Raw genomic sequence first — 20,770 nt, forward strand, 5'->3', positions numbered from 1 at the left:
TAAAATGACAGCATATTTCAGTAGAAATGACAACAAAATTATAAAAATGGAAAAAATGAAACAATAAGTGACAGCAAATAAGTGGCGCAGGGGATCTATCTATGCTGCTATAGTCAGGAAGGCACAGGTGAGAGAAATGAGGGTCTGGAAATTAAATTTACTTATGCAAAACAAAACAAGTCTTCTTTTATTGCATAGACAATAAGACAGTATAAATAATAGTATAAAACCGTATAAATAATATTATTTAAGAGCTAGTAATTAAAACACTGAATTTCAGCTCCAGATCAAAATTTAAAAATTAATCAAAAATAAAAAATATCATTTGAAATGTAGAGTTGCGCACGCACACAGAACAGAGACAGAATCTTCCATCCACTGGTTTACTGCCCAGATGCCCACAGCAGCTGGGGCTGGACCAGGCCAGGCCCACGTCAGGTACCTAGAACTCTAGCTGGCTCTCCCAGGTGGTGGCAGGAACCCAGGAATCTGAGAATCATCTGCTGCCCCCCAGGTGCAGATTAGCAGGAAGACAGAACTGAAAGCAGAGGAGTCAGGATTCCATTTCAGGCACTCAGATATGGGATGCAGCTGTCCCAAGCAGTGGCTTAACTCTGCCACAAATCTACTCTACCTTCTGACGTTGTGCTTAGACCATTTTGTCTACTGACCCTAATTGTTTCAGGTTAGGCTCTGTCATGGTGGTGGGGAGGGGTGTTGGAGAGACAACGCTCTGAAATCTGAAACTCTGCGCACTACTGATATGACACCACAAATGGAAGATGCTGCATCACGAAACTGTTTCATGCAAGTCATTTCACAAAAGTGAACATTTTTTAAAGGGACAAAATAATTTTAAATTATTCAAAACACTACATAAAATTACCTTAAGGCTGTGCATATGAGGTGTATCTGAAGTCTGAACAGATGATATGAAATTTAGACTTGAGTCTCATCATCAAGTTATCTCATTACACATATGCAAACATTCCAAAATGGAAAAATTCAAAATCCAAAATACTTCAGGTCTCAAGCATTTCAAGCAAGGAATACTCATCCTATATTAAATATTCTCTGTAAAAATACCTGCAGTAGGGACTGGCGCTGTGTTGTAGAGTATAGGTAAAGCTACTGCCTGCAGTGCCAGCATCTTGGTGCCTGTTAAGTTCCGGCTTCCCCACTTCTGATCCAGTTCCTTGTTAATCCAGCTGGGAAAGCAGTGGATGATGGCCCAAGTCCTTGGCCCTTGCACCCATGTGCTGCACCCAGAGGAAGCTCCTGGCTGCTCCTGGCTTTGGATCAGCCCAGCTCTAGTAGGTGGGGCCATCGGGGGAGTGAACCAGCAGATGGAGGATCTCTCTCTCTCTCTGCCTCTCTCTATATCTGCTTTTCAAATAAATAAATCAATCTTTTAAAAAACATAACTACTAATTTGTCTCCTAACTGAACTCTGGCTGATAAGTGATATTAAATTTCAACTCTACTTCACATATTTATTTCTTCATGGTAAGAATTTTTTAAAAAAGATTTATTTATTTATTGGAAAGTCAGAGTTACACAGAGAAAGGAGAGGCAGAGAGAGAAAGAGTTCTTCCATCCGATGGTTCACTCCCCAATTGGCCACAATGGCCAGAGCTGCGCCAATCTGAAGCCTGAAGCCAGGAGCCAGGAGCCAGGAGCTTCTTCCAGGTCTCACACGTGGGTGCAGGGGCTCAAGGACTTGGGCCATCTTCTACTGCTTTCCCAGGCCATAGCAGAGAGCTGGATCAGAAGAGGAGCAGCTGGGACTAAAATCGGCGCCCATATGGGATGCCGGCACTTCAGGCCAGGGTGTTAACCCGCTGCGCCACAGCACCGGCCGCTTCATGGTAAGAATTTAACATATAAAATGGACTTCGACTACTTAAGTGTACATCACCATGGACAATCAACTTCAAGACTCCTGCAATTAAAAAATTAAATTGAAAAATCTCCTCAATTTTAAGTCTTGATAAACCAGCAAAGAAAATGATTCTAAAAAATCAGTATCAAAAAGTACTTAAGATTCCAAAGGTATTTTAGAAATTTTGTTTTCTCATCCTAAAAAACCTTTGGTAGATGGACATTATAGCCTAGCAGGCTTGGCTACCTCTTCAGATGCCTCTAGCCCATTTCAAAGTGCTGGTTCAGGGACCACCACTTTGCTTAGGATCCAACTTCTGCTCATGCATCCTGGGAGGCAGCAAATGACGGCCCAGGTCCTTCCACCCCCACTACCCATGTGTGAGACCCAGAAGGAATTCTTGGCTCCTGGGTTAAGCCTAGCCGTGACCTGGCTGTTGTGGACATTTGGGGAATGAACCAGCAGAGGGGAACCCATTTTATCTCACTTTGTGGCAATGCCTTTCCAATAAAAGCAAAGAATAAATAAACATTAAACAAACAAACAAAAAACTTTTGAAGATCTTTGTGAGTTTTAACAGCAGTAAGAGATGGACCAATGAACAAGACAACAAAGTTGTAATGAAAACTGTTAAGTTAAAAGGATAGTAACAGGGGCCGCTTCTAGTCCCGGCTGTTCCTCTTCAATCCAGCTCTCTGCTATGGCCTGGAAAAGCAGTAGAAGATGATCCAAGCCCTTGGGCCCCTGCACCCGCGTGGGAGACCCGGAGGAAATTCCTGGCTCCTGCCTTCGGTTTGGCACAGCTCTGGCTGTTGCAGCCATTTGGGGAGTGAATCAGCGGATGGAAGACTTCTGTCTGTCTCTACCTCTCTCTGTACCGATCTTTCAAATAAATAAATCTTTAAAATAAAATTTTAAAAAAAGGATAGTAAGTTTTATCAACAGAAAGGAGAATTAATACATATCTGCTGTAGGAAATTCAAATATAATAATGAATTATAGTTTTTTTGACATTTAAAAAAATCTATGAAATATTTTCAACTCTGTTCCCATGTACCTAACTGCTTAGCTGAAAAATTTCGATAAAGAAACACAAACTAAGATTCATAACCATACTATCTGAACTGAACATCTCAAAACACACATTCATTTGCCAACCTCTTGGCTGGGGGCTACTGTTTTGTTCTGACCAGGTCTCTGTAACACAGCATGCAGAGGCCCAGATTTTTACATTTTCTTCATAGTTGTCTTGCACAGACTTTCTTTTAGGGACTTGTCTTCGGCAAGTAGTTCTTAAACATTCAACACAGTTTTCATTTAAAAAAACAAAACTTCCTTTCCACATTTGTATTTTGTTTGTTTCTCTACTACTTTCTTGCAAAATGTTTTGTTACAATAACTAGAGCAAGCTATAGGCAAATAAAAGAACAAACAATTTGACTCCTGGGAAACATTCAGGTTTCAAGCGTTGAAGACTTGCACAGATACACCAGAGCACAGACAGAGAAGGACTTTAGTGGGCTCAAGGGTAGAAACCAGACCTTTCACAGAGGAATGGAAAAGTGAAGGGGAGATCAGTTTGAAGCATTATTACCATATATGAAGTCTACAGGAAACATCATACATAGAACAGAATCTTGACTCCAATATCAACAGCATGACCTACAAGCCTGACAAACACAATATCTATGCACTGAAGAAGAAGCAGATTTGAAAAAAAATCCTAAACAGGGCCAGGAAAGTGTTTCACTGATTAAAGACATACACAGGGAAGGCTGACTTTGAAAGTCACAGTTCACTTTAACCACAATGTCTTTTTAGTTCACTGAGTTCTGTCTTTTGAGTGGGGCCAGATATGTAAGAGAAGAGTTGGCGGGGCGGAGTGTAGACATTAAATGGCTTTTAAAAGTGCCACAGGAGCTGGCAACTGGCTCAGTGTCAGGCTGTTGCTGGGATGGCTGCCTCCCAGGCCAGAGTGCCTGGTTTCAGTGGGCTTCCAATTCAGCCTCCTGCCAAGGAGCACTCCAGGAGGTAGCAGCACCTGGACCCCTGCTCCTTGGGAGACCTATGGAGAGTTCAAGGCTACTGCTTTGGCCTGGCCCCCTACCAGCTGCTGTGGGCATTTGGGGAGTGCATCAGCCCATGGAAGATCTGTGTTTCTGCCTTTACAATAAGATAAAAACAGAAGTCCTACAGAAGCCACAAATACAAAAGGCTACAAACATCACGAAATGCTATCCTATGTCTATCTCAGATGTTATAATTTACTTAAAACTAAGATAATTACCGCAACAAAGTTTTAGGGTAAGGACAGACCAACTAACTAAATGTATAAAATGGGAAGTTGAAAAAAATTGACATACAAATACGTGATACGTGGCAGTATTGATGGGGAATATAGGAATTATTCCACAACAGTGTCGCCAAATTCAACAAAATGCTGAAACACAAAAAGGCATTAAAACTTATAGTAGGGCCGGCGCCGTGGCTCACTAGGCTAATCCTCAGCCTTGCGGTGCCGGCACACCGGGTTCTAGTCCCGGTCAGGGTGCCGGATTCTGTCCCGGTTGCCCCTCTTCCAGGCCAGCTCTCTGCTGTGGCCCGGGAGTGCAGTGGAAGATGGCCCAAATCCTTGGGCCCTGCACCCCATGGGAGACCAGGAGAAGCACCTGGCTCCTGCCATTGGATCAGCGCGGTGCGTTGGCCGCAGCGTGCGGGCGGCCATTGGAGGGTGAACCAACTGTAAAGGAAGACCTTTCTCTCTGTCTCTCTCTCTCACTGTCCATTCTGCCTGTCAAAAAATTAAAAAATAAATAAATAAATAAATAACTTATCGTAGACATTCTGATTCCTGTGAAAATGACAAGTATTGAAACTCAAATCAAATAAACACTCCAAAACCCAACAGAAATCAAAAAGAGCAAATGAAACCATCAATGGTCCATGCTTGCAGTATGAGGATACTTTAAAAAGTCTATGGAAAAATAGAATTAAAATAATTAAAATAGAATTAAAAGTTTACTTCGACGCAGTTTTTGAAATCCACAGTTTTTTCATAAATCACATTTTCTACCAAATTTTTTTTTTTTTTTTTTTTTGACAGGCAGAGTGGACAGTGAGAGAGAGAAACAGAGAGAAAGGTCTTCCTTTGCCGTTGGTTTACCACCCAATGGCTGCCGCAGCCAGCGCACTGTGGCCGGCGCACCGCGCTGATCCAATGGCAGGAGCCAGGTACTTCTCCTGGTCTCCCATGGGGTGCAGGGCCCAAGGACTTGGGCCATCCTCCACTGCACTCCCTGGCCACAGCAGAGAGCTGGCCTGGAAGAGGGGCAACTGGGACAGAATTCGGCGCCCTGACCAGGACTAGAACCCGGTGTGCCGGTGCCACAAGGTGGAGGATTAGCCTAGTGAGCCGCAGCGCCGGCCCTCCACCAAATTCTTGAAGGTCCTCCGTATGTAAGATTTCAAAAAAATTTTCCACCAAGATAAACTTATCTTTTAATTCTATTTGCCACAAACTTTTAAAATAACTTGCACATAGTTAAAAGACAAACAACACTTCAACCTTCAATAGACAAGTAAATGGGGGAATACAAACATCCCAAACCAGCAATGTCAACACAGAGGCTTTAATGGAGATAAAACAGAGGAAAATGTATGGAAGAAGATCATCCCCGAAGCTGTGCAACAAGGACATAAACAGGTTTCCCTCAAAACCAAACATAAGTAGACATACAAGAGAGAGGAACCCCTCTGAATCTTGGGGATAAAGAAAAAGAAGAAAAGAACACTACTGAAGCAAGACGTTGATTCAGAACCGGAAGTAGAAAGCCTTCCAAAATAGCATTTAGTAAGGAAGCTGCTTTTCACTCTACCAACAGAAGAGGGCATGCTTGAACCAAGAAACTAAGTTCTCAGTATGACTTGTTACCTGGTCCAGGAAAATCCAATACACCCTCATGAACACAATAAATAATCTAACATCTATACTGGGCTACAATAGGAAAACAACAAAGAATGAAAGGTTTTGTGGCTTATGAAAGTAAAGTAACACCCTCAAAAAAACAAAACCAAAAAACAAATCAAGAAAAAAAATTTTCAACAAAATACCCCAGCATGAATTCAATACAATTAAGCAGAAAATGTAGGTATGAAAAAACAGATAACTCATGCTTGTCAAAAATTCTGAATATATATAGAAGATATGAATAGACAGCTGGCTGAAGTCAGGATAGAATTTTATTAGAAAAAGAAAAAACATCTGAAAAATAAATACTAAATTATCAATTATGCATGACAGAATACATACACCCTGGTTTAAATGAGAAACTATAAAAATATTCTTAGGAATATAGAAACAAAGTACATACAGGTTAAGAATAAAGTGACAGAAAATAAAAGAGCTAAAGGAACAAGCTAAAGAAAGTCACAGAGAAATCAGACAGATTCAGAACATGGGACAATCTAAAGAGATACTTGGTTTACAGTCTTCAAAAAGTCAATGTCATGAAGATAAATAATGGTTACGGGATAGTTTTACAGATTACAGGACAGAATGTCCTTGCATATAATAATGGTGTTGTGGTTGTAATAGAGAATATTTTTAAGTCTTAGGGAGTGCATATTAAATATTTTTAAGTGAAATGTCATAATGTCCACAACTTACTATCCAGTAGTTGAGATTTAAAAAAAATATGCATAGGAATAAATCTATATAGATTAAATTCAAATATGGGAAATCACTGTTATAAATTTGGGTGATGAGTGTTTACTAATTATCAACTCAGATGTAGGCACAAAAATTTTCACAATGAGCATGGGAAATCACTCCTTTATAGCCAGAGTAGAAAAAAAGGAGAGAAACTCCAGAGAAGGATCAAAATATGAGGGGTAATATTTCAACGCAATAAAAGAACATTTTATTTCAGGTTTAACTAGTGATGCATAAAGAAGAAATAAAAATGGATATATCACCCCTTATTTTAAAAACCAAAAACTCCAGATGCAATGACCAAGCTAAATGTAAAACAATTTTTAGAACATGTGAGACTGTTTTTATAACCTTGGACCTGGACTGGAGTAGTCCTCCTTCTTCAAGACAGTAAATTTGGAGGTCTGAAAGAAAAGGACAGATTTTTTCCCCCCTCTCGCAACAAAAACTTTACAGTTTGACACAAAAATGCCACAAGGGAGAGACTGAGGAAATAGTTAAGTGCTTCAATAAAAGACCTAAGAAATTATGATAAGATGAAATAGCATATAATTAATAGAAGATATGTTAATTCCTATTATCAATGCATTTAGATTTTCCAAACCTCCCTAGAATATAAACTCCAGGAAGACAAAGTCTTTGTTTTTGTTCAATGACATTTCCCAGAGATTACAAAAGTTAACAGGATACTAAAAGTCTTTAGTAAATATTTGCTAGCTGTTAACCAAACGGATGGGTGGACAGAAGAATGTTAATTAAAAGGAAAAATAAAATCCCTCACCCATAAAAATGACAATAATTAATGAACCTGTATATTCAGTACAGGAGAAGGTAAACTGTCTTTATTAAAATTAAAAACATTTAATAACCCTCAAGTAAATGATCCCACTGAGAGGAATCGATTCTACACAACTGAAGAACTAGAATGCTAAAATATTAAGTACATGGAGATCTGTATTCTTTGTAACAGCATGAAGTTGCAACACCCTGAATGACAGTGATGGGGAAATAGTTTATTAAATCATATTGCATCAATAATGTGGAATACATGTGGGAGACCCAGATGGAGTTCCAGGCTCCTGACTCTGGCCTGGCCCAGCTGCAGCTGTTGTGGCCATTTGGGGAGTGAACCAGTGGATGGAAGATCTCTCTGTATCTCTCCCTCTCTCTCTATAGCTGTCTTTCAAATAAATAAATAAATCTTTTTTTTAAAGATTTTATGTATTTATTTGAAAGGTAGAGTACATAGAGGGAAGGAGAGAGAGAGGGTGGGGGGGGAGAGGGAGAGAGAGAGAGAGAGAGAGAGAGACAGATCTTCCATCTGTTTGTTTATTCCCCAAATGGCCACAGTGGCCAAAGCTGGACTGGTCTGAAGCCAGGAGTCAGAGGCTTCATCCAGGTCTCCCACATGGGGGCAGGGCCCAAGTACCTGGGCCACCCTCTGCTGCTTTCCCAGGCGCATCAGCAGGGAGCCGGATTGGAAGTAGAACAGTCCACCTTGAACTGGGGCCCATACGGTTTGCTGGCACCGCAGACGGCAGCTTTATACATTATGCCACGGTGCCGGCCCCAGTACAATAATTTTTTTTTCAATTTTTTTAGCATTTGTTTAAGGAATACAACTTCATGCATTTAATATATAGCAATAAATCTTAACAGACAAAAAAAACAAAAACAAACAAAAAAATGGGAATACAGTTGGATGGTTTGAATGTGTTCTCAAGTGTTCATGCTCTGGAAACTTCACATGCTCCTTAAATCCAATGGTGTAAAATTGTTCATCTGAGAGGCAGAGAGACAGAGAAAGCCTGTATGTGCTGGTTTATTCCCCCAGTGCCTGCAACAGCAGTGACAGGGACTCAACTACTTAAGTCATCACCCGCTGCCTCCCAAGGCACACATTAGTAGAAAGCAGGAATCTGGAGAAAAACAGGGACCTGAACCTAAGCACCCTGGTAGCAGATGCTGGCATCCTAGTCAGCCACAACCTAATGGCTGGGCCAAACACCCAACCCTCCAAACTCATGTGTTGATGGTATCTGGAGGTAGGGCCTCTGGGAGGAACGTAGGGATAGGGGAGTCATGAGGATGGGCTAACAGCTTGGAATAATGGCTTTATGAAGAGTAAGAGAAACCTGATCTCACTCTTACTACTGCCATGTGGTACATCTCACCGTGTCATGGTGCAGCAAGAAAGAAGGCCCTCACCAGCTGCCTGGCACCTGGGTAACAGGCTGCCCAGCCTCCAGAACTGCAAGAAATAAATCCCTATTCTTTACAAATTACCAGTCTCAGGTGTTCTGTTAACAGCAACAGAAAAAGGAGTAAGTATAGATATTGAAAGTATGCCACAGCTCCCATTCTTGAGCTGTGGAAAACGCCCAGGTGCAAAATGTTTGCTAGTCTGTTCAATGTTGGGGAAAGAAACCTAACATGATACCCACATAAACGAGCAAGGAACATGCATGGAAGGACACACATACAGTTTCACATTGGTTTATCTCAGGGTGATGGGATTAGAGACCAGGAACTAAATTTGTACTGTTTAACGATGAGCAGGACTTTCATAGTTTAAAAAAATCTCATTATGTCTTTCAATTCTTTTCATCAGTAAGAAACATAAAATCGTTTAAGACAAATGACAAGCTGGCCGGCGCCGCGGCTCAATAGACTAATCCTCCACCTAGTGGCGCCGGCACACCGGGTTCTAGTCCCAGTCGGGGCGCCGGATTCTGTCCCGGTTGCCCCTCTTCCAGGCCAGCTCTCTGCTGTGGCCTGGGAGTGCAGTGGAGGATGGCCCAAGTCCTTGGGCCCTGCACCCCATGGGAGATCAGGAGAAGCACCTGGCTCCTGCCTTCAGATCAGGGCGGTGCGCCGGCCGCAGCGCGCCAGCTGCGGCGGCCATTGGAGGGTGAACCAATGGCAAAAAGGAAGACCTTTCTCTCTGTCTCTCTCACTATCCACTCTGCCTGTCAAAACAAAAAACAAAAAACAAAAAAAACCACACAAATGACAAGTTAACAGAAAAAAAAAGTTTAAATTCACAACATGCCCAATATAGAAATAAAGATTATTACTCATTCAACTCTAATAGAACACTTGTAAAAAACACAAGCTTGGGATTGCAGTTATTATTACAAACTTCTACTTTGTATGAATCAAGTGAGTCTAGCAGTCTAATGGAAAATTTCTCATAAGTGGGATCTATGTTAATGATATTTCCCTCTTTCTGAGGCAAACCTTGAATCAATTTGTGTTCCAACATGAGACTTACAATTTTTCTTTTTTTTAAATTTGACAGGTAGAGTTGTAGACAGTGAGAGAGACAGTGAGAGAGAGAGACATTAAATGCATGAAGTTGTATTCCAATCCGAAGTCAGGAGCCAGGCGCCTCCTCTGGGTCTCCCATGTGGGTGCAGGGCCCAAAGCACTTGGGTCACCCTCCACTGCCCTCCCGGGCCACAGCAGAGAGCTAGACTGGAAGAGGAGCAACCAGGACTAGAACCGGGAGCCCATATGGGATGCTGGTGCCGCAGGCGGAAGATTAACCAAGTGAGCCATGGCGCCGGCCCACAATTTTTCTTTTTTCCCCCTTTTTAAAGATTATTTATTTGAAACGTAGAGATGGGGTGGGGGGGGAGAAAGGGATGGGGAGAAAGAGAGAAGGAGAGATCCTCCATCCACTGGTTCACTCCCCAAATGGCTGCAACAGCCAGAGCCAGGCCAATCCGAAGTCAGGAGCCAGAAGCCAGGGGCCCAAGCACTTGAGCCATCTTCTGCTGCCTTCCTAAGTACATCAGCAGACAGCTGGACCGGAAGTGGAGCAGCTGGGACTCAAACAAGCGCCCATAAGGGATGCCAGCACTGCAGATGGAGGCTTAATCTTCTATTCCAGAATGCCGGCCCCAAGACTGCACAATTTTCTAATACCTAAATTTTGATCTAAAGATATAGGCAAATCAAGTATGGGAGCACCAGAATGATAACAATAATTAACACTGGAGGCTGGTGCACGGTGTAGTGGGTAAAGCCACCGCCTGCAGTGCTGTCATCCCATATGGGCGCTGGTTCAAGACCCAGCTGCTTCACTTCCCATCCAGCCCTCTGCCATGGCCTGGGAAAGCAGTAGAAAATGGCCCAAGTCCTTGGGCCCCTGCCCCCACGTGGGAGACCCGGAGGAAGCTCCTGGCTCCTGACTTAGGATAAGCGCAGCTCTGACCACTGCAACCATCTGGGGAGTGAACAGGGGATGGAAAACCTCTCTCTCTATATATATACCTCTCACTGTCTGTAACTCTACCTCTCAAATAAAGAAATAAAAAATATTTAAAAGAGAGAAATTAAACAAATGTAATATGTCCTAAAGATGAGTTAAATACTACTGGATTTGAAACTATGTTAATTACCATATCATAAGAATTGAAAGTTAAAATTGTTTTAATGTAGTCTTTGCCAACAGAAAGAAAATACTCAGTCTACTTGAATGAAAACAAGAACACTTTGAGAATTGCTATATTTAACAATGTCAAAGATTGTAAACACACGTGTACTTCAGAAAGTCCATGGAGGGGTGGGCATTTGGCACCATGGTGAGAACACCCACATCCCATATCAGAGTGTCTGGTTTGAGTCCTGTCTCTGCTCCTAATTCCAGTTTCCTTCTGATGCACACTCTGAGATGGTGAAGAACCTGGGTCACTGCCACACACATTGGTATCTGAGTTCCCAGCTCCTGGCTTTGGCCTGGCCTAGACCTGGCTTTGCAGGCATCTAGGGAGTGAACCAGTAGATGAAAGAGCTCTCTCTGACTCTCTCTCTCTCTTTCAGTAACAACAACAGTCAAAAGTTAGTGGAAAAGCAGAATTCAAAGTTTGAGCTTATTTTCATGCAAAAAATCTTTTTTTCATAATACTATATATATATATATATATTTTGACAGGCAGAGTGGACAGTGAGAGAGAGAGACAGAGAGAAAGGTCTTCCTTTGCCGTTGGTTCACCCTCCAATGGCCGCCGGCGCGCCACGCTGATCCGATGGCAGGAGCCAGGTGCTTCTCCTGGTCTCCCATGGGGGTCAGGGCACTGCCCTCCCGGGCCACAGCAGAGAGCTGGCCTGGAAGAGGGGCAACCGGGACAGAATCCGGCGCCCCGACCGGGACTAGAACCCTGTGTGCCAGCGCCGCAAGGCGGAGGATTAGCCTAGTGAGTCGCGGTGCCGGCCCCATAATACAATATTGATGAGTAGTATGAAAAAGCTATTCATTGAGGCCAGCGCCGCAGCTCACTAGGCTAATCCTCCGCCTTGCGGTCCCGGTTGCTCCTCTTCCAGGCCAGCTCTCTGCTGTGGCCTGGGAGTGCAGTGGAGGATGGCCCAAGTGCTTGGGCCCTGCATGGGAGACCAGGAGGAAGCACCTGGCTCCTGGCTTCAGATCAGCACAGCATGCTGGCCGCAATGTGCTGGCTGTAGTGGCCATTTGGGGGTGAACCAACGGAAAAAGGAAGACCTTTCTCTCAGTCTCTCTCACTGTCTAACTCTGCTTGTCAAAAAAAATAAAAAGCTATTCACTGAGTTTTTAAAAAATTTTCAAAAACATAAGAGTAGGGACATTGTAATAGAGAATAAACTTCAAGAAGGTAAATTCTAAAAGAAAATACTAAACACCATTTTCACATATAATGTGAAAATTATAGGCTTATTTCCAAATATGTATTTTTGCTGGGAATCTTACTGGTTGGGGTTAAAAATTACTGATCTGGGGAGGCCAAACGTCGTGGTCATTAGATGCCAATTTCAGATTCCTTATTTATGAACAGAGATTCGTGTGTCAGCAGGACAACCAGGTCATTTTTGGGCTTTTAGGTGACCCTGGGCAAGTTACTAAACTTCTCCAAGCTATAGTTTTCTCATCATTAAAATCAGATTAGTAAAGGAGTTATACCAGGGTACTGCAAAAAATTTGTGGACAAGGAATTAAGTTAATTTTTTGATGCAAAAAAATCTGAAATCCGGCTTTTCAAAAAGTTTGTGAAAATGTGTTTTGTATGAAAACTATACATGGGTTTCAAAAAATTTTTTTGCACTGAAATAAACTTCTCTCTTAACTTCATTTCCCACAAATTTTTGAAGAACCCCATTTATGAGAATATGTGTAAGAACACTCAAGAACTTTTGAAAAAAAGTTACCTAGCATATTAAAGAGATAAAAGTATTTTAAACAATCAAATACCTTTAGTAACTGTATTCTAAACCATTAAGCCAAAAGCAAGCAACATGTGTTTATCGAAGTTCTTTTTATCAAATTACAAATGTCATTCAGGAACTGGACTACTGAAGAGAATTCATCTGATCACTATTCTAAATGGTAAAGCAAAAAGTAACACCCACATAATATGAATTTTTGCAGCAATAATAACATAAAGGCATAGACCTAGACCATAGTCCTGTTTTCAATTCTTTTTGGATTAAAGGCCACACAGTCATAATATGATGGGACTGGCCTCGCATATTAAGGCCAAAGTACAAAGCAAACTAATATCACTAAAGATTAAACACAGGTCTTATTAGCTTTCATTAATTGGATGGAATACTTTGCTAAAAATAGCATACATCTCTTAAATCTTCATATATATCTCTGAAAAGTAAATTCAAAACTTGAAAAAGAGATTCAGTTATTATTCTGATAGTCTTACCTGAAAAGAAATTTGTCAAACCTAGTGGGTTTGCATCACTATTGTAATATTATTATACAGCTCCACTTTTTTTTTTTTGACAGGCAGAGTGGACAGTGCGAGAGAGAGACAGAGAGAAAGGTCTTCCTTTGCTGTTGGTTCACCCTCCAATGGCCGCCGAGGCTGGCATGCTGCGCTGATCCAAAGGCAGGAGCCAGGTGCTTCCCCTGGTCTCCCCATGGGGTGCAGGGCCCAAGCACTTGGGCCATCCTCCACTGCACTCCCTGGCCACAGCAGAGAGCTGGCCTGGAAGAGGGGCAACCGGGACAGAATCCGGCACCCCGACCAAGACTAGAACCCGGTGTGCCAGCGCTGCAAGGCGGAGGATTAGCCTAGTGAGCCGTGGCGCCGGCCTGAGCTCCACTTTTATAAAGAGTAATCTTCACATATTTTAAAGTATCATATTAACAAATAACTGATTTTTCCTAGGTAAGTTACAAGGAGGTAGATTTTAAAGCAGTGTAAAAAAATGACTTAATTTATTCAGAATTGAAATGAGCTTATAACTTTTTAGGAAGACACTTTACCAAATGGAAATAACCTATAAAGTCATGCACCTTTTGGACTCTGCAAAATTCAGAAATTTATTCCAAAGCAATGATTGGAGATGTGTTGAGAGACATATTTTAAATGTATATTTATATATTATTTGTAATATAGTTATTATATTTATTTAGGAATAATAGATAACAAGTATAACATATATATAAGTGATGTCATAGTCCATAACAGAAGGTTCAGGTAAAATATTAACTGGAAAAAAGGTAAACAAAACTACATAATGAACAGTGTCAATTTTATGTTTCTCCCAAGAAAATAATCGTATGTGTAAAAGTGGTAATAAAAAGGATTATATGTAGATGCAATGATATCACAGATGAATTTTATTATAAATTTTAATCCCAAGCACATATTACTTTAATCAGATGCTGAATAATTATCTGTCAGGAATATTATGGAGGGACTCTATGACTCTGTAAGGTACCTCCCAACTCAAAGAGTCTACACTTCTGAGAAAACTTTCTACAACTAATTTAAAAGTCAATAGGCCTCTTGCCAAGACTAGGAGACCTAAAAGTAAATTTTCAAAGACTGACAGCTAAGAATAGCATCAATTTCAGAATAAATATCAATATTCATTGGCTAGTAGTTCTTTTCCTAGATAGAAAAAATGGGCAGTGAACCTAAGTGAGCTGGAGCAAGAAAAAAAATTGTAATTGCAAAAAATAAAAAGAGGAAAAAAAAAAGCAAGATCTTTCCTTCATTTTTATCCAAAAGTCTGCTCACTAAATGGATGACTGCAGTCATGACAGCCACCTAACATTTTTGTACCTGGTAGGACTACAGCTATTGGGATTTGGGTGGCAGTGTTGAGAGGGACGTTAAGAGGCCTCTCATTTTATTTGCTTATTTTTCTTAAAAAAAAAAAAAAATTATTTATTTACTTGAAAGGAAGAGCAACAGAGGGAGAGAAAGAGTTTGAGAGTCAGAGAGCAACCTTCCATATACTCCCCAAATGCCCACAACAACCAGAGCTGGGCTAGGCCGAAGCCAGGAGCCAGGAACTCCATCCCAGTCTTCTAAATGGAAAGCAGGAACCCAAGTACTTGGGTGACCATCCACTGTCTCTTGGGCAGATTAACAAGAAGCTGGATCAGAAGCTGAATAGCCAGGACTTGAACTGGCACTATGATATGGGATGCAGGCATCCCACAGGGCAGCTTAAGCCACTAAGCCACAACCTCCACCCAGTCTCTCCTTTTTAAAAAAGAGTATCTGATTTTATTAATTTGGTTAATATTAGTATTAAATGACTTGTGATAGGTATACTATGATCTCAATTTTCAACTAAGCAAATCATGAAAAAATAGCTAATCATAAATTCTGATCAGGTTTACAAATTTTTTAAAAATCATCACCATGTATTTAAAATATTTACATCTTAAGTGAAATAAGAGTTTCACAAAATTGTAATACAGACTGGAATTCTATAATTCAAAATCAAGAGAAAATATTTTCCTTGTAATGACTGAAGACAGTCATTTATTACAAAAGAAACCAAAGAATGGTATTTTTAATAGAGATAGACAAAAAAGCATGATAGAAAACATCATGTATTAAGCTATCCTAACTAACATATGGATAAGAACACAATCCTATAATTATAAAACAAAAAGAAAATAATTAAAATTCTAAAGTGTAAACTATTCAAAACATCTAGAGAAGTAAAACATTTTAATTTTACTTATGTGTACTTATTTATATACATGGATGTGTGTATATGTCACAGTATATATATATTATATCATTTTTCTTGCTATTTACATAATACACAGCAGTGTTAAAGGTAGTTAAAATAAAGTACTTATGATAGTTTTCCTATTTTTAGAATACTATATGACTTGGGAAAATGTGGGGTTGTATAGAAAGATCAAGGGAACACAGTTTCTTACAGAACCTGGTCAAGACATACAGCTCACTTTTCTGTCCTTGTTTTTCATAAAAGTACTATAGACAAAAATAGAAAACGCAAAAATCCTCAAGACCATGATTCTCTCACCACATATGGTAAACAAGGAAAGATCTATTTTCCCCAAATATCATAACTAAAACACAAATTATTTTTAAGAAAAAAGGAAAGAGATTACTGACTTTTTAGCATTAAATACTTATCATTATTATTATAGGTTTTTTTCCTACCAGAAAGATTCAACAGAAACACCAGAAATGTACTAATGGCTTTCTAATTAGCATATGAAGAAATATCCATTAAAAATTTTAAAGATAAGCAATATGCTACAAATAGTTCTAATATGATCAAAGAATATACTGTCTTATTATGTAAAGGCTGCTTTTTCTTGATTTCATATTTATTATTCTCTAACATATAAACCATTTTTGAGGCAATTTTACTTGACCACCACCCATTTCCTATTGTGACAAATGATTCAAGACCTTGTATCTTTCATCATTTTTTTAAACACTGGGATATTTCACATTTAACTACCTAGAGGAATATGTAAATACATTACAGAATTCAACATTTCATAGCTGTAACAGTTGTATCACCTGAAAATTGAAAGCCAAATTCTGAAAAATCTATCTTAAAAAAAAAAAAACCAAACCATGAAAAACTCAAATCCTTCCCTTTAAAAATGGTATCTGAAAAGTCAATACTCCCAAGAAAACACTGATTCTGACACGTTGTTTCAGAACACACTGACCCCAACATGTCGAGCGCTTCAGGAAGGCAGCTTAGTCTCCGCGTGTTGCAACAGCCTCCCCAGATCTGCAATCCTGCTGCAGTCATGAATAAACATAGTCCTCCCATCTCAGGGGCATGCAGCAGGCACATCCCTTCTGAAATGGTTTTACATTACCTCCAGCCTTGGGGCCACCTGCTGAACCAGGTTTCCTCGCACTGTTGACGGGATTTCCGGACGTTTTAGGTGCAGGAACCTTGAAGGCTGAGGCAGCTGACGAGGGCCTATTTCCATCCACGGATTCTTCATCATCAAAGCTTTTATCTGTACCAAGCATTAGAAGAGTGTATTTAGGAGAACTAAGCTTTGCTGCATTTTTTGTTAAGATTCAGAAATTGTATAAAGCCATATAAAAATCATTACTTTAGTAAGAGACATAATACAAAATAAAAGTCCTTTGAATAAGTATTTATGTATTGGCTAACATTACACAGCCCTCTAATTTAAAATCAAAATTCAGTATTATCATATTTCCTACATATATATATATATATATCTAACAAAGCACCAAACCAAGCATATTAACTGTAGGGTAATAAAAGCATTTTTCATTTTCTTGCCACTCATTCAAGCATCTTCCACCAGCTCCTCCCATAGTGCATCTTCCAACACGCCCTGTCTTATTCCTTCTACCCAGATTCTGCAACTTACAATCACAGATCCGCTTGCAGATCAGCCGCCTCATTCCTCTGAAAGCTCTTAATTTCCCTCACCTAGGATGCTCCCAATGGTTCACATGGCCAAACACTGTAAATTCGATACTAATCAAAGATTCTATCAAAAACAGACAGAAACAACCACAGAACCACCACTGAGGTTTGTGCCGGCATTTTTCTTTCTCCTCCCTGCCCTAGGTGCTGTAACAGCCAATCAGCAGCAAGGTGACATCATCCTATGGCAGCTACTGCTAGATGAAAGGTAAAAATTCTCCATGCATCTAAAACATGCTCTATGCAACGCCAATCCTTATTCTCTATCAAAATCTTAAAGGTACTCAATACTAAAGGTTTGTAAATCTAAATTTGCTTTCTCTTATTTAAGTCACATGAAGCTTTCTAAGATTAGGAAATAAGGTTTTATACAATATTCATTCTGTTGGGCTGCTCATTACTGCATCAGTAAAGCATGGGCTATCACGGTGCTCATTACAGCATGTAATTAACTCCAGAATCTCACGATGTGATGCTTATTTAGACCACGGACACCAGACTCAACAATTTGTTCTCATAAGTGAGAACAAATGTAATATTCTACAAGGATCCTTTTAGAATGTGAATGAACACACTAGTATTATCCACGTATATGCCAACGAAACACTACCCAACCCCCTCCAAAAAAATCCCACAAGGAATATGCAGTTTACTCTTTGAGAAGATGGTTTTCTCTAGGACCCTGCACAAACCAAGCACGACAAACAAGATGGGCGAGGCAAAGCAGCCGCTGTACCACAGGCTTCACATCAACATACCAGACTCTCCTCTCAGTCTACTGCCTCACCTACACAAACACCCAATCACCTGGAATGAAATCAGCCCTAAAAAGGGATGGCGCAACTCCTGAATACATTTTAAAGAGAATACACCAAACTAGTTCTAAGACTTATTTATTGGGGAAAAAAGATAATCAAATAGACAGTAATACAAAGCCATATTCTATTTCAGATAGTGTTTTTCTCAAATAACACGACTTGTAGAGAAAAAGGATCTTGTAGTTTAAAAAAATTTTAATCGTAACACTGTTAGGGAGCAATTTGGGATGAACAGGATTAAGACCTACGCTTTATATGATTGTTCTATTTACACTAATTCCAAGTAAATTTTCATCACTCCATGTAAAAACATGCAGTCAACAGAGGCACAGTAGACACACAAATCTACAGAAAGTTAGACACTCAAACACAGACCAGCCAGAAGTTCCCATGGCAACACTGCTCTGTTCCTATACAGACAAGAACTGAAAAGAGTAAGTGTCCTTACCATTTAAGAAAAATTAACTCTTAAACAACCTCAAACTACAAGGAAATTAATTTTTAATGCTTTTGCAAAACAGAGCAGAGATAAATATACAAATCATTAAGTAGGCACACTTCAATGAATTTTCACAAAACAAACACATCAGTATCCAGATCAATAAATAACTATCTATACCCTACAGGCACCCTCTGAAAGTCACTGTTTCTTACTAAAGCTAACTAGTTTTGAGTTCTAACACCAGAAATGATTTGCTCATTTTTCAACTTTATATAAAAGTAACCATACAATATGTACTCTGGGATCTAGATCTTTTCACTTGATGTTGGGAGACAACGTTTGGGAACACTCATTCATTTTCATTGTTTATAGTTTTCTAAGCATCTGAATGCATCACAATTTATTAACAGCTATCCCATTGTTGATTAGGCATTTGGACTTATTGCCACTTTGCTCCTCAGAAGTGAACAAAATAAAACAGGACTAGGAATTCTAGCATTATTGGGTTAGTAGTAAATGCAGTACAGGCTGAGTTATCAATAAATTCAAAGTACAGGGGCCAGTGCTGTGGTATAGGGGGTAAAGCCACCACCTGCAGTGCCAGCATTCCCATATGGGCGCCAGTTCGAGTACTGGCTGCTCCACTTCCAATCCAGCTCTCTGCTATGGTCTGGGAAAGACAGAAGATGGCCCAGGTCCTTGGGCCCCTGCACCCACGTGGGAGACCTGGAGGAGGCTCCTGGCTCTGGACTGGCACAGCTCTGGCGGTTGCGGCCAACTGGGGAGTGAACCACCGGATGGAAGACCTCTCTCTCTCTCTCTCCCTCTCTCTCTGTATAACTTTCAAATAAATAAATAAATTTTTAAAAAACAAAGTACAGAATTCTGAAAAGATGTATAATTTTGGATTTTTGGGTGAGGGATACTCAACAGGCGAAAGTCTATGCAAATATCCTTAAATCTGAAATACTTTCAGTTCTAAAAATTTTAGTTCAGGGATATTCAACATATAAGTTATTTTACAATATAATAATTCAAAGATGCACACTGTAATATCTCGAAAAAATGACCAACATGTGGTCCCCAGACTAGCAGCTGAGCATCACCTGCAATTTGCTAAATATATAAAGTCTAGGGTTCCACCCAAACCTAATGAACCAAAACTTTTCAAGATGCAATCCAGTTGGGTTGGCATTGTGGCGTAGCAGAGAAAGCTGCTACCTGCAATGCTGGCATCCCATATGGGTGCTGGTTCATGTCCTGGCTGCTCCACTTCTGATTCAGCCACCTGCCTACGGCCCAGAAAAAGCAGCAGAAGATAGCCCCAAGTGTTTGGGCCCTTACCACCCAACTAGGCTAGGGTTGGCAAACATTTTTCATAAAGTGCAGTAAGTGTACAGTAGGCTTTGTCAACTATATACATATGGTCTTTCTGTGCAACTACTCAATTAGGACACTGTAGCATAACACTTCAGCAAAGATACATGATTGTGAAAAAATGGGTGTGACTATTTCAATAAAATTTTATATACAAAACAGGAGAGCAGCTGGATATGGTCTACAAGCAACAGTTTGCCAGTTTCTGCTCTGGGGTAACCATTAAAGAGCGAGCAAATGTGGGATGGGCATTTGGTGCAGTTGTTAAGCCACCACACTTGAGACACCTGCGTTTCATATTAGAGTGCCTGGGTTTGTGTCCAAGCTCCATTCTCCATTCTAGCTTCCTGGTGATGTGCACCCTGGGAGGCGGCAGGTAGAGATGGAGAGTAGTTGGGTGCCTACCACTCACACGGGAGACCCAGAATGAGTTCCAGGTTCCTTGCTTCAGCCTGGGCCCAGCCTTGGCTGTTGTGGGCACTTGGGGAGCGAACCAGTAGGTGGGAGATTTCTATCTCTGTGCCTTTCAAATAAATACATACATTCATATATAAAAGAAAAGAGTAAATGTACACATAAATAAATTGGTAGAAAAATAAAAAGAAGCAGTAACCTAAGGAGGATACAAGTGGATAAAATAGAAAATAAAAATAAAATGGGGAAATATAAAAAGGCAAATATATAACATCTTAAATGTAAATGAAGTAAGCAGTTCAAGTAAAAGATCAAAAATGATTTTTTTAAAAAAATTTATTTGAAAGGCAGTTACCAGAGAGAGAGAGAGAGGGAGAGACAGAGAGAGAGGTCTTCCGTCCACTGGTTCACTCCCTAAATGGCCT

General features: G+C 40.2%; 1 protein-coding gene across 50 annotated transcripts in view; it reads right to left on the minus strand.

The window, feature by feature from the left end:
* The window catches only part of CLASP2 (cytoplasmic linker associated protein 2), a 209,664-nt gene that overhangs the window by 116,881 nt on the left and 72,013 nt on the right, over nt 1-20,770 (minus strand). For 40 of the 50 annotated variants that reach the window (XM_051818590.2, XM_051818552.2, XM_051818553.2 and 37 more), the window contains one exon: nt 16,702-16,848. In XM_051818590.2, coding sequence (XP_051674550.1) covers nt 16,702-16,848 — 147 coding nt within the window. Of the gene's footprint in view, nt 1-16,701; nt 16,849-17,235; nt 17,413-20,770 lie in introns of those variants that run through there. The other 10 variants (XM_070072928.1, XM_070072923.1, XM_070072919.1 and 7 more) reach the window with 1 other exon arrangement.

This window comes from Oryctolagus cuniculus, chromosome 4 (genome assembly GCF_964237555.1).
Source record: "Oryctolagus cuniculus chromosome 4, mOryCun1.1, whole genome shotgun sequence".
Lineage (NCBI taxonomy): Eukaryota > Metazoa > Chordata > Mammalia > Lagomorpha > Leporidae > Oryctolagus > Oryctolagus cuniculus.